Source organism: Oryx dammah, unplaced genomic scaffold (assembly GCF_014754425.2).
Source record: "Oryx dammah isolate SB20612 unplaced genomic scaffold, SCBI_Odam_1.1 HiC_scaffold_29, whole genome shotgun sequence".
Classification (NCBI taxonomy): Eukaryota; Metazoa; Chordata; class Mammalia; order Artiodactyla; family Bovidae; genus Oryx; species Oryx dammah.
Genome location: NW_024070213.1, coordinates 10037196 through 10049535, shown reverse-complemented (window position 1 = coordinate 10049535; position 12340 = coordinate 10037196). Strand labels below are relative to the sequence as shown.

The 12340-nt window shown below is 43.7% G+C and overlaps 1 protein-coding gene across 6 annotated transcripts in view; it reads right to left on the bottom strand.

Annotated features, from left to right (window-relative positions):
- PLA2G6 (phospholipase A2 group VI) overlaps positions 1-12340 on the bottom strand; it is a 58800-nt gene that overhangs the window by 4203 nt on the left and 42257 nt on the right. For all 6 annotated transcript variants that reach the window (XR_005719706.1, XM_040233277.1, XM_040233280.1 and 3 more), the window contains 2 exons: positions 11959-12122; positions 10240-10390 (listed from right to left, as the gene is read on the bottom strand). Coding sequence is in view for 5 of the 6 variants with exons in the window: in XM_040233277.1 (XP_040089211.1) it covers positions 10240-10390; positions 11959-12122 (315 nt within the window). In the remaining variant the exon portion in view is untranslated. The remainder of the gene's footprint in view (positions 1-10239; positions 10391-11958; positions 12123-12340) is intronic.

Below are 12340 nucleotides of genomic sequence, written 5' to 3'. Positions count from 1 at the left end.
CTGCCTCTGGGGCATGGGACTGCTTGGGGGCTGCAACTCCCAGACTGGAGTCAGGGGAGAATTTTCAGACTGTCATTTCTGATACTTCATCAATGTTCTACCATGCGAGTTTCCAATCTATTATAGAAGACTCCTAACTGTCTCAAGAGACAGACATTCTTAAATACTGAGGGGAATGTAGACTGACACAACCCCCCTGGAAACTAGTATGTATTCAGACCTTTACAAATGTCCTGGCTCTTTGATTTGGGAATTCCATTCTGGACCATGAAAGCTTTTTGTTTAAGGCTATTCAGGCAGTGTAATTTATTACAGTGAAAAATGAATGGTCTACATGGAAAGAATAGGAGGGAGTGTCTAAACAATGGAATGTTTTGCAGCCATTTTAGATGGCTACCAAGGAGTTCAGTCTAACACCGAAATGTATTTGTTACATTGAAAAATATAAAGGAAAGGGAACAAAAAAACTCTCTGCATAGGAAAATAAGATTTGTTTTACACTTTGAAGAATCTTGTGGAAAGGTTATTCGAACATTTCTCCCACTGAACAAAAAAATAATGTTGGAAAAATTTTTAAAAATATTGAATCTTAAAAGCATAGAAGATCTGACAAGACAGAAAGGAAAGACCATGGTAAACTAAGGATAAGCAAAAACACAGAGAGGTAAAAGGAGCACAAACCCAGCTTTGACCTGAAGGCAGACACCAAACTGTCAATCTGAACTTCAATTGAACCGCTGATGGTCTCACTCGGCCAGATGGACAGAAGTCAAAATCCAGGGTTCACCAAAGTTTAGGGATCTAATGGAAGACCTTCCCCACATTAGATTGTAACCCCAAAGGACTACCCACCTGGATAAGGGTAAACCAAAAATAAACCTGCCTCCTTCCCACTCCTGGAAGCTGTGAGTAAAGTTGCCTGGCATTGAACAAAGGAAGGAGAAAAAAAATCCCTGAAAATGTATAAGCACAAACGAATCCTCCTGCAGATCTGTAGACTAAATTCACACCACCTGGGGGAGGGGGGAGTTCCAAAACCTTCATGCCAAGGACTTAGTTACAGTGGTGCTAGATGGTACTGTACATGGGTACCTGGACGAGACCACATAAGAGAGAAGACACCGCATTCTAAGCTCCATAGAATCTGCACATATTATATCTCAACACTAAGGAATACCATACAGTTTCAAAAATGATGAAGAGGGGGAACATCATGAAATAAAACACCATGGATGAGGATAAGCGTAAACCAACACAGACAGCAAAACATACCCATATAGACAGCAGTTATTTGAATCCTGAGACAAAGATTATAAATCAGCTATGCTTATCATGTTGAAAGACATCAAAGACAAGCTTGATAATATTTTCAGAGAACAGAAATTACAAGTAATGACCTATAAGATTTGAAGATAAACCAAAGAGTACTTCTAGAAATTAAATAAATACTTGAATTATTAAATGGAAAATCAGATAATGTTAAAGAGAGAATTAGTGAACTGGAAAATAGGTAAGAAGAAATTAACCAGAATCCAACACAGATAAAATGAGAGAATATACAGAAGCAGTTAAAAGACATGAAAGAGAGAAAAGCTGTAACATGTTTAATTGGAATTCCAGAAGGAGAGGCGAGAGAAATTTAGGCAGAGGCAAGGTTGAACAGAACTGGGGAAAGCCAGCAATCCAAAGATTCAAGAAGGCCAAGAAATCCAATGCAGGATAAATTAGAAGGAATTCATATCTAGATACAGCATAGTACAACTGGAGAGCACCAAAAACAAATAAACACATAAATAAAAGCACCCAAAGGAAAAAGACTACTTACTTTCAAAGGAGTAAGAGTTAAACTGAAATTGACTTTACAAGGGCAACAATGGATGTTAAAAGATACAGAATGCTATCTTGCAAGTTCTTCAAGAAAATCACCAGCCTAGAAGTCTATACTCAACAAGAATAAGAGAGAAAGGAAAGAATGTTCAATTGATGAGGGTGAAATAAAATCAGTTTTAAATGATGAGGATGAAAAACACCCATTTTCAAACAACTCTGCTAGTGGAGAATTTACTACCAGCGGACCACCTCTATGGGAAAACCAAAAGAATGTACTTTAGGCAGAAGGAAGGTGGTTGCAGGAAAGACTGTAAAGCAAAGATGTGATGCACATATATACACACACAGATATGCACACTCATACACAGACACACACACACATACCCAGCGTGCGCTAAAGCCAGCTCATGCCAGCTTTTGAGACCTATTGCTAAATCTCATGGGCTGGTTGTTAAACTGTTGGTAGCCTGAAATCAGCCACAGTGGGAGTATCTTCACCATGGGAATTGGCAAACAATACGAACCAGGGCTTTCCCCTGCAAGAGATCGCGTTTACCAGTGCACCACTGCTGCTGCTGCTGCTGCGAAGTCACTTCAGTCCTGTCCGACTCTGTGCGACCCCATAGACGGCAGCCCATTAGGCTCCCCTGTCCCTGGGGTTCTCCAGGCAAGAACACTGGAGTGGGTTGCCATTTCCTTCTCCAATGCATGAAAATGAAAAGGGAAAATGAAGTCGCTTGGTCATGTCCGACTCTTCCCGACTCCATGGACTGCAGCCTACCAGGCTCCTCCGCCCATGGGATTTTCCAGGCAAGAGTACTGGAGTGGGGAGTGCACCACTAGATTAATATAAATAAACATCAACTTCAAAAAAAAGTATCTTGTGAAATTTTTTTAAAAAGATAGATTTAAAATACAGAAAAGTCATTATAAATAAGATAGGGGAAAGAAAATAGAATTAAACATTTAAAAATCCTTGATTATCTGAGGGTGTGGGTAATGGTATCAATTAAATTTAGACTTTTATACTACACACTGAAAAAAAAAAAAACAGAAATGAGTGCATAAATTTCAAACTATTGAGGTTGGGGTACAGTGTAATGATTAAAACTATTCAGTAAATCCAAAAGAAGGCAAGAAACATAGAACAAAATAGGATGGCATATGTCATCCCCAAAATATGAGTAATTATGTCAATATAAATGGATCAACCATATAAACTATTAGATTAACTATATGAAGGTTCTGATAGTCAAATCAAACAGCTAAATCAGACAACTAATTAGATAACTTAAATATATTACTATGCAATAAAATCTATAAATAGACAACGCACAGATAAGATAAAGAACAAATCCAACTATATAGGCTACTTACAAGAAAGACATCTAAAACATAAGGATCAAGAAGGTTGAATTAAAGCATGAGCACAGATATACCATGCAGATATAACCATGAAAGCTAGTATAACTAATATCAGGCAAAATAAACTTTAAGGCAAAAAGCATTCTTAGAGATAAAGAAAGCTACTTCCAATCACCAGAAAGATTCATAAAATTTTATATTTATATGCACTTAATTACACAGTCTTCCTAGTTCAAGCTGGTTTTAGAAAAGGCAGAGGAACCAGAGATCAAATTGCCAACATCAGCTGGATCATGGAAAAAGCAAGAGAGTTCCAGAAAAACATCTATTTCTGCTTTATTAACTATGCCAAAGCCTTTGACTGTGTGGATCACAATAAACTGTGGAAAATTCTGAAAGAGATGGGAATACCAGACCACCTGGCCTGCCTGTTGAGAAATGTGTATGCAGGTCAGGAAGCAAGTTAGAACTGGACATGGAACAACAGACTGGTTCCAAATAGGAAAAGGAGTGCATCAAGGTTGTATATTGTCACCCTGCTTATTTAACTTATATGCAGAGTACATCATGAGAAATGCTGGACTGGAAGAAGCACAAGCTGGAATCAAGACTGTTGGGAGAAATATCAATAACCTCAGATAGGCAGATGACACCACCCTTATGGCAGAAAGTGAAGAGGAGCTAAAAAGCCTCTGGATGAAAGTGAAAGAGGAGACTGAAAAAGTTGGCTTAAAGCTCAACATTCAGAAAATGAAGATCATGGCATCTGGTCCCATCACTTGATGGGAAATAGATGGGGAAACAGTGGAAACAGTGTCAGACTTTATTTTTTGGGCCTCCAAAATCACTGCAGATGGTGACTGCAGCCATGAAATTAAAAGATGCTTACTCCTTGGAAGAAAAGTTATGACCAACCTAGAGAGCATATTCAAAAGCAGAAACGTTACTTTGCCAACTAAGGTCCGTCTAGTCAAGGCTATGGTTTTTCCAGTGGTCATGTATAGATGTGAGAGTTGGACTGTGAAGAAGGCTGAGCGCCAAAGAATTGATGCTTTTGAACTGTGGTGTTGGAGAAGACTCTTGAGAGTCCCTTGGACTGCAAGGAGATCCAACCAGTCCATTCTGAAGATCAGCTCTGGGATTTCTTTGGAAGGAATGATGCTGAAGCTGAAACTCCAGTACTTTGGCCACCTCATGGGAAGAGCTGACTCATTGGAAAAGACTCTGATGCTGGGAGGGATTGGGGGCAGGAGGAGAAGGGGACGACCGAGGATGAGATGGCTGGATGGCGTCACGGACTCGATGAACGTGAGTCTGAGTGAACTCCGGGAGTTGGTGATGGACAGGGAGGCCGGCGTGCTGCGATTCATGGGGTCGCAAAGAGTCAGACACTACTGAGCGACTGAACTGAACTGAACTGAATCACACAGTCTCAAAATATTAATGTAAAAGTTGACAGAAAAGTCAAAAGACAAATTCTCAGACTGGAAGATTTTATCTTTCTCAGTAACTGACAGAAGTGGACAGAAACATTAGTACAGATACAGAAGATCTGAAACTTTTAAATGAATGTTTCTAGCCAGCATGACTTAATCCACATGGATAGATACCGGCATTCAACAAATGAAGAGTCCATATTCTTTTAAATTATTCATGGGACAGCTATAAAAGCTGAATGTAGAAGGCCATGAATCAAGTCTCAATAATTTTAAAGGACCAAAATCAAACAGAGCATGTCCTCTGACTACAAAGCAATGAATAATAAAGAGATAACTTGTAAATTCCTAAGTTTAGAAACTGAGAAATGCCATTTATTAATAATAATCACAATGCTTAAAGAACAATAGTAAAAATTAGAAAATATTTTGAACTGAATAATCATATTCTAAATGCGCCTATGGGATATAATTAAAGAAGGAAAATGTTTATTTCTCTTTTTTGGTTTTTGGCTGTGCAGCACAGCTTATGGGTTCTTAGTTCCCCAACCAGGGATCGAACCCATGCCCCCTGCAGTGGAAGTGTATAGCCCTAACCACTGGATCCCAGGGAATTCTATGGAGGAAAATGTTTAGATTTACAAACATGCACATGTATAATATGCATACTTATATAGTACAAGAGAAAAAAAGGCCAAAAAATCAATGAGCAAGACACTTATTTCAAGAAGTTAAAAAAAAACACAACAGCCAAATAAACTTTTAAAAAGTACAAGAAGGAATAAATATACATACAGAAATTAATGAAACAGAAAATGTATATATAATAGAGAACCAATAAATAGCCCAAAGTTACTTTTTTGAAATACTAATCCAATTAAAAAGCTTGTAGTAGGAAGACTGATAACAGGAAAAATGGAGGTGTAAATCATCAAGAATGAAGAGGGCCATAACAACATGCTGCAGACAATAAAGATAATAAGAGAATTTTTGGACAACTCTATGCCAACAAATTTGAAGATGTATATGAAATGAACATATTCCTAGAAAAACGTAACTTAACTAAAACTAACTCAAAAAGACATTTGGAAACCCTGAATAGTCTTATAAACATTAAAGAAATTGATTCCACCATTAAAAATTTTCCTACCAACCAAACTCCAGTACTAGATGACTTCACAGGTAAGGTCTACCAAATATTCAAGGAAGAAATAACTCACTATTATATGAACTTTTCTGGAAAACAGAAAAAAAAAAAAAAGAGAGAGAGAGAGAGAGAGAGAGAGATACTCCCTTGAAATCAAAACCCTGCAATCTAAAAATGGAAATAAACAGGTCAATCTTACTCATGAACACGGATACAAAAATCTTAACAAAATATGAGCATAGGGACACTTCCCTGGATGTCCGGTGGCTAAGGCTCCGTTCACTCTCCCAATGCAGGGGGCCTGGGTTTGATCCCAGGTCAGGGAATTAGATCCCACATGTTGCAACTAAGAATTCCCACGCCGTAACTAAAAAAAAAGATCCTGTGTGCCACAACTAAGATCCAGCGCAGCCAAATAAATAAATAAATATTATATATATACTTTTTTAAAAAGTTAGCATATTTGAGTGATTTGAGCCCATAAGAATCCTCTCTGTAAAAGGCACCAGGAAGTGAAAGCAGAGATGGATATGGTTATGACTGAGTGACTTTCTCACACACACACACACACACACACACCACCCACCCAGGTGCCCAGCAACATTATTCACAGTAGCTAATAGGTAGAAACAAACCAGATGTCCATCAAAAGATGAATGGATAAACAAAATGTGGTCTATAAATGCAACAAAATATTATTCAGTCTTTAAGGAAAAGGAAATTCTGCCACATGCTGTAATATGTATGAACCTTGAGGATATTATGCTAAGTGAAATAGGCCCGTTTTAAAAAGACAGACTCTGTATGGTCCCACTTACATGACGTACTTAGAGGAGTCAACTTATGCAGACAGAAAGTAGAATGGTAGATGGCTGGGGCTGGGGAAGGGGAGGAATGGGGAGCTGCTCTTTAATGGGTACAGAGTTTCAGTTTTACAAAAAGAAAGAGTTCAGGAGATTAGCCACAGGACAATGTGAATATACTTATCACTACTAAGTGGAAAAGTGGTTAAAGGGGAAAAATGATTAAGAGTTAATTTTATGTTATATGTATCTCGCCACAATTAAAAATTTTAAAAATAAAAAAATGGTATTTCTAAATACCAGTCACAATTAGAAAATGAAATGTTTAAAAACGCATAATTTACAGTAGCACAAAATATATGCAGGTACCTAAGAATAACACACATGCAAGATCGCTATAGATAAAATTTTAAAACTGTACTAAGAAACTAAAAACAAATGGAATGTTTTCCTATATTCTCTAATTGGAAGACTCAGTGTTTTAATGTGTCAATTCTCCCCTAAATAAGTTTACAACAAATTATTATATCTAAAATAAGCAATAGGATCCCACTGTATAGTGCAGGGAACTATATTCAATATCCTGAAATAAACCATAATGGAAAAGAATGTGTGTGGGTGGGCGTGTATAGCTGAATCACTTTGCTGTATGTCAGAAACTAATGAGACACTGTAAAGCAAGTTTAGTGCAGTATCAGTGTAGCCTTTCAGTCCTGACTCTGCAACCTCATGGACTGCAGCCCGCCAGGCTTCTCTGTCCAAGGGATTCTCCGGGCAAGAATACTGGAGTGGGCTGCCATTCCTTTCTCCAGGGGACCTTCCCGACCCAGGGACTGAACCTGGATCTCCCACATTGCAGGCAGATTCTTTACAATCTGAGCCACCAGAGAAGCCCCAAATATACTTCAGTAAAAAAGTAATCACACAGACTCAATGTAATCACAAGAAAAATCCCAACAGGATTTGCTTTTCTGTAGAATTTGGCAGTCTGATTCCACTGATACAGTTTCTGTGGAAGTGCAAACAGCAACAAGTAACCTGTATCCTACACAGCACTCCTACATGCTAGGTGCTTTTCTTATAACGTTTTTACTTCTCATGAAAGCCCTGGGAAGCAGGTAGTATATTATTCCCATTTTTGAAAAAAGGAAACATCAGAGTCCATGCTCTTAACCACTTCTCTAAAGGGCCTCCAAGAAGAGCCCTGAAGAAGGACAAGGTGGGAAGCCCTGCTATAAATCTGCTGTAGAATTAGGACTCCATGGTCAAAAACAGACCCAAGAAGGATCCTAGACCCTTGGTTCAGAAGCAAGGCCTTCAATATGGAGGGAAAGACAGACTTTTCACTAATGAGGCTGGGTAAACTGTTTGTTCATGTGGAAAACAAGAAATTGGATCTCTCCTGTTACAAAAATCAATTCCAGGTTGCTAAAAGATCTAAGTTAATAAAAGACTTTGATTGATAAAAGGTAGAACAAGAGAGCTTCGTGACTGGACACAGGAGACAAACTTCCTGCTTCCACTTAGAAAGGGTTATTGAATGGATAGGAAAAGCACAGGCCATAAAAAGCAAAATATTTATAAATTCTACTGCATAGAACATCTGTTGATCAACAAAACATTGTAAGGAGAGTGAAAAGACAAGCCTAGAATGGGAGATTCCAAATCCATGTGTCCATTAAAGGCCTAAGTTTCAAAATATAAAAAAGATAATTAGGAAGCCTCACAACCCCAAAATCACCCAACTCAACTGTGCCAAAAATGAGTAAAACACTTGAACAGGAACTTTACAAAAGAAGAAATCCAGATGGCCTTTAAACATATGAAAAGGTGTTCAACATCACTAATCAGAAAAATGAAAATTCAAACCAACAGAGACAGCACCTCATACCCCTCCCCCAAACGTTACAAAGATAAATTGCTTTGACAATCATCGTTAGCAAGAATGCAGAGAGCACCATGAGTGCATGCTAAGTCGCTTCAGTCATGTCCGACTCTTCGCGACCCTATGGAGTAGCCCACCAGGCTCCTCTGTCCATGGTATTCTCCAGACAAGAATACTGGAGTGGGTTGCCATGCCCTCCTCCAAGGGATCTTCCCAACCCAGAATTTCGAACCCAAGTCTCTTACGTCTCCTGCATCGGCAAGCAGGTTCTTTACCAGTGGCGCCCCCTGGCAAGCCCATGCAGAGCACCAGGAACTCTCAAACATGCCTAAGGGGAGTGGAAACAGAAACCAACACTTTGAAAAACCACGGAGCAGAATCAGAGGGTTGAGGCCATGCCTCCTCCAAGACTTGGCAGCTCTACTCCTAGGCATGCGCCCCACAGGGTCAGAAAGCAAGGCCCCAAATGTCCACTGAAGACTCGAGAGGTCCAAACAGGAAAGAACCCAAGGGCCCAGCAAAGGTGCCTGGAGAAATAAACCGTGGGGGTGTCGTCACATGAGCAGCGAGAATGAATGAAGCACAGAGCTTCACCCATCAGCAGGCACCAGGCTGACCACTGTGGCAATGAGGAAAGGAAGGATAAAACGCAAAACGATTCCATCCAAACCCATCCAGGCAGGACCGAACCATGCTGGGGGCTGCATTCAGGTGCCGAAACTGGAGAGAAAATCCGGTAAATCCAGTTCACACCAGTCAAGATAGCGGTTACCCTCGTGGGGGGTGGGGAGAAGGAGCTGTGATGGGGCAGGGCACACGTTTTGGACTTGGCTGGTGGTCATACATGGGTGTCTGCTTTAGATTTATTCACAGAACTGTTTAATGTACTTTTCTAAATGTTCTATTTCACCATAAAACAGAAAAAAAATGTCTAGGATAAAATATACAAAAAACATTTTTCAAAACATTATCTTTCAGTTAATAAATCATGGATGATATATTTCCTCTTCTTTTTACTTTCTGTATCTTCCAATTTTTCTTAAAAGACTATACATTATTCTTAAATGGAAAAAAAGAAAGCTTTATTATGAAAAGAAATCCTCCTAACCCTCCAGAGCTTGCTCACACCTCACTTCCTCCAGGAAGCCCTCCCTGACCACTTTGTCCACAGTCTTTTCTCCCCATCTTGGTCCCACAGAGACTCAGTTGCTGAACACTTTTCAGGGGCCCGCTCTGGGGCAGGCATTGTGCTAGATGCTGGGACTACGGAAAAACAAGACAGTCACATTCCTGCTTCAGGGAGCTCACAGTCTGGCAGGCAAACATGGCATGAAGCAGAAAATCAAGTAATACCAGGATGGAAAATAAATACTACAAAGAAGTGGTGGTACTGAAGGTTCTTCTGGAACTTCTTAAGCACAGGGTACTCTGCGTGGTTGCCATTTTTTTAGGTCAGTTATCTCCCAATCAGATCATAAGCCTTCCCACCTGATGGCTGCATCACCCTATCACACACACACGCAGAGCCATGCTCAGCAAGTATGTGTGTGATGGACGAGAATCAACCGGCTCTGACCCAGGGATGTGCTGTGTGGATGGAAAAACATCAGACATGGGCAGAAGGTGTTCCCCACCTGTGTTCCCCAGCACCCCCCCAACCCCTCCCTGCTCAGCTTTAATCAGACCAGGGCAGGGAGCCTTCTGCCCCAGGAGGGGCCAAAAGGGGTGCATGGCTGGCACCAAAGCCGCCCACGTCCCACCCAGGAGGCTTACTTGGGCTTCTTGACGTCCGTCATCTTGGTGTGCTCTCCAAACTCCCGCTTCAGGAACTCCTCCAGGGGCCCCGACTCATAGGGCCGAGAGCCCCGGAAAACCTCATCCTTCATGCGAAAGTACACACCACGCATGTAGGCCATGGACTTGCCTAGGAACGAGGAGGGCGGAGGTGGGGAGAAGATGCAAGGGCTGCCCTGACAGAGGGCCTGGGCACAGGAACCGGGGGTGGGAGGGGGCACTGACTGAGCCGAGGCTCCTGGGACCCTCCTTGGCAACTTCCCACACAGGCAGAAATCCCCTTCAGTGGCCCCACGGCTCGGTACTTAACTTTATATTCGTAATTTGTGTTTTTTCTTTAATGATGGGCCCCGAAAGTGTAAAAGCTTATAAATCTAGATCCACCCCATTTGTCACAGAATAGAAGGACCAGCCCTGTCTCATGAGAACAGACAGTGTCCCAGGGCAGGCTGCACCTCATGGGACAAGGAAACCGCTAAGCACCCCTCAGTTAGGCCAGGGGTGCGCAAGCAGGGGGCTACGGAGGTGGGGGCTTCTGCCCACTGGAGAGGATGAACTAGGTGACTTCTCAGATACCTCCCATAGCCCCTGGTAGCCTGAAGACCCTGGATGGGGGATAAACATCCCCTGAAGAAGGACGTGACCCTCTCTGGAGGAGAAGCAAGGACCTGCGCCCTCTGCCCCACCCCCAGACCTCATGACCCTCCTGCCCCAGGCAGAGGTCTGCCCTGAACTGGCCCTTATCTCAGGGAAAACCAGGAAGGGACCTGGGGCCCCAGAGGTCAGGAAGAGAGGTCCCAGCAGCCGCTGCCTGACAACCCTCCTCTTCCTGGAGCTCCATGGACGCTGCTCTAGGCTACCTCCTGGGCTGGCTGTGTCCCCTGTCCCCCAACACCCTGGATGGCCGGGCCACAGCCTCCTCTCACAGTGAACGCCTAATGCCCGGGGGCTCCCTGAGGTGGGGCGTGCTCTGTCCTGACCCCTGGCACCAAGCACAGGCCTGGCCGATGTCAAGGAGGGGAGGGTCCTCTCCTGGTGCCTTCAGGTCTGGAGGACGAGTTGGAGGGCCTGGAACCCAACCTGGGCAGGGATGCTGAGATAATTCCCGCAGGGTGGTAGCTGGCTCCGAGAGGGCCCCCTATAGGCAGCATCGCGCAGCCAGACAGCAGCTCCATGAAGGAGACATCGTGTGAGTTGAGACAAGGCCTACCCTGAGGTCTGTCCAGCAAGCAAAGTGCCCCCGTGACCTCGGTGAGGCTGCAGTGAGAGCAGACTGCCTGCGGCCTTGGGATGTGCTGGACTGGGAGCCCTAGGGACTCCTAGGCCAGCACCCCCTGGGGTGGGCCGCATGACTTAGGGCCACCCCTCTCCCAGCGCCTCCATGTCCCTGGGGTAAAGTGAAGTGTGCAGACCAGGGTGCTGGCATTCGTGACTCAAGGTGGCTCCTAACACTGAAAGGGAGGGGAACCAGCTCTGTCCTCTGCGGCTAGGAGGGCATTACCGTGGCCCACCCTCAGCCCTTCTCCTTCCAGCCTCAGACCCCAACACCCTCTGTGCAACCCCCCACCCCGAAAGAGGGCTTTCGGGTCCTCCCCACCTCCATGAACTCTGCAAAGCTCTGAAAACAAACTCAGCCAAATCCAAGGGCCGGTCTCAGCCCCACCCCATCCTGCCCCGCGGCCCAGGGGCAGCCCTCACTGTGCAGGATGGCCAGGGCCAGGATGCCGCCGGTGCTGGTCCCCGCCACCCAGTCGAAGAGGTCCTTGGTGGCGATGCCCGAGGCCTTCTCGATGGCGATGAGCAGCTGGATGATGACGAGGCCTTTCACGCCCCCTCCGTCCAGGCAGAGCAGGTGGTCGTGGCTGTGGTGGGAACAGCAGTGGGAGAGAAGAGGGTCCCATTATAGCCAGCACTTTGCGGGCCGTGTCCCTGAGCATCTGCCCGGTGGCAGCAGCTTGAGCCCTGGAGACCAAGCCCTGGAGCTCACGTGCTACTGGGGCTTGGGGGTGGGGTCCAGGGGTGGGCAGCACAGTCAGTCCAGGGATAAACACGGGACTTCAGGAGACCAGAGGCGCAACAA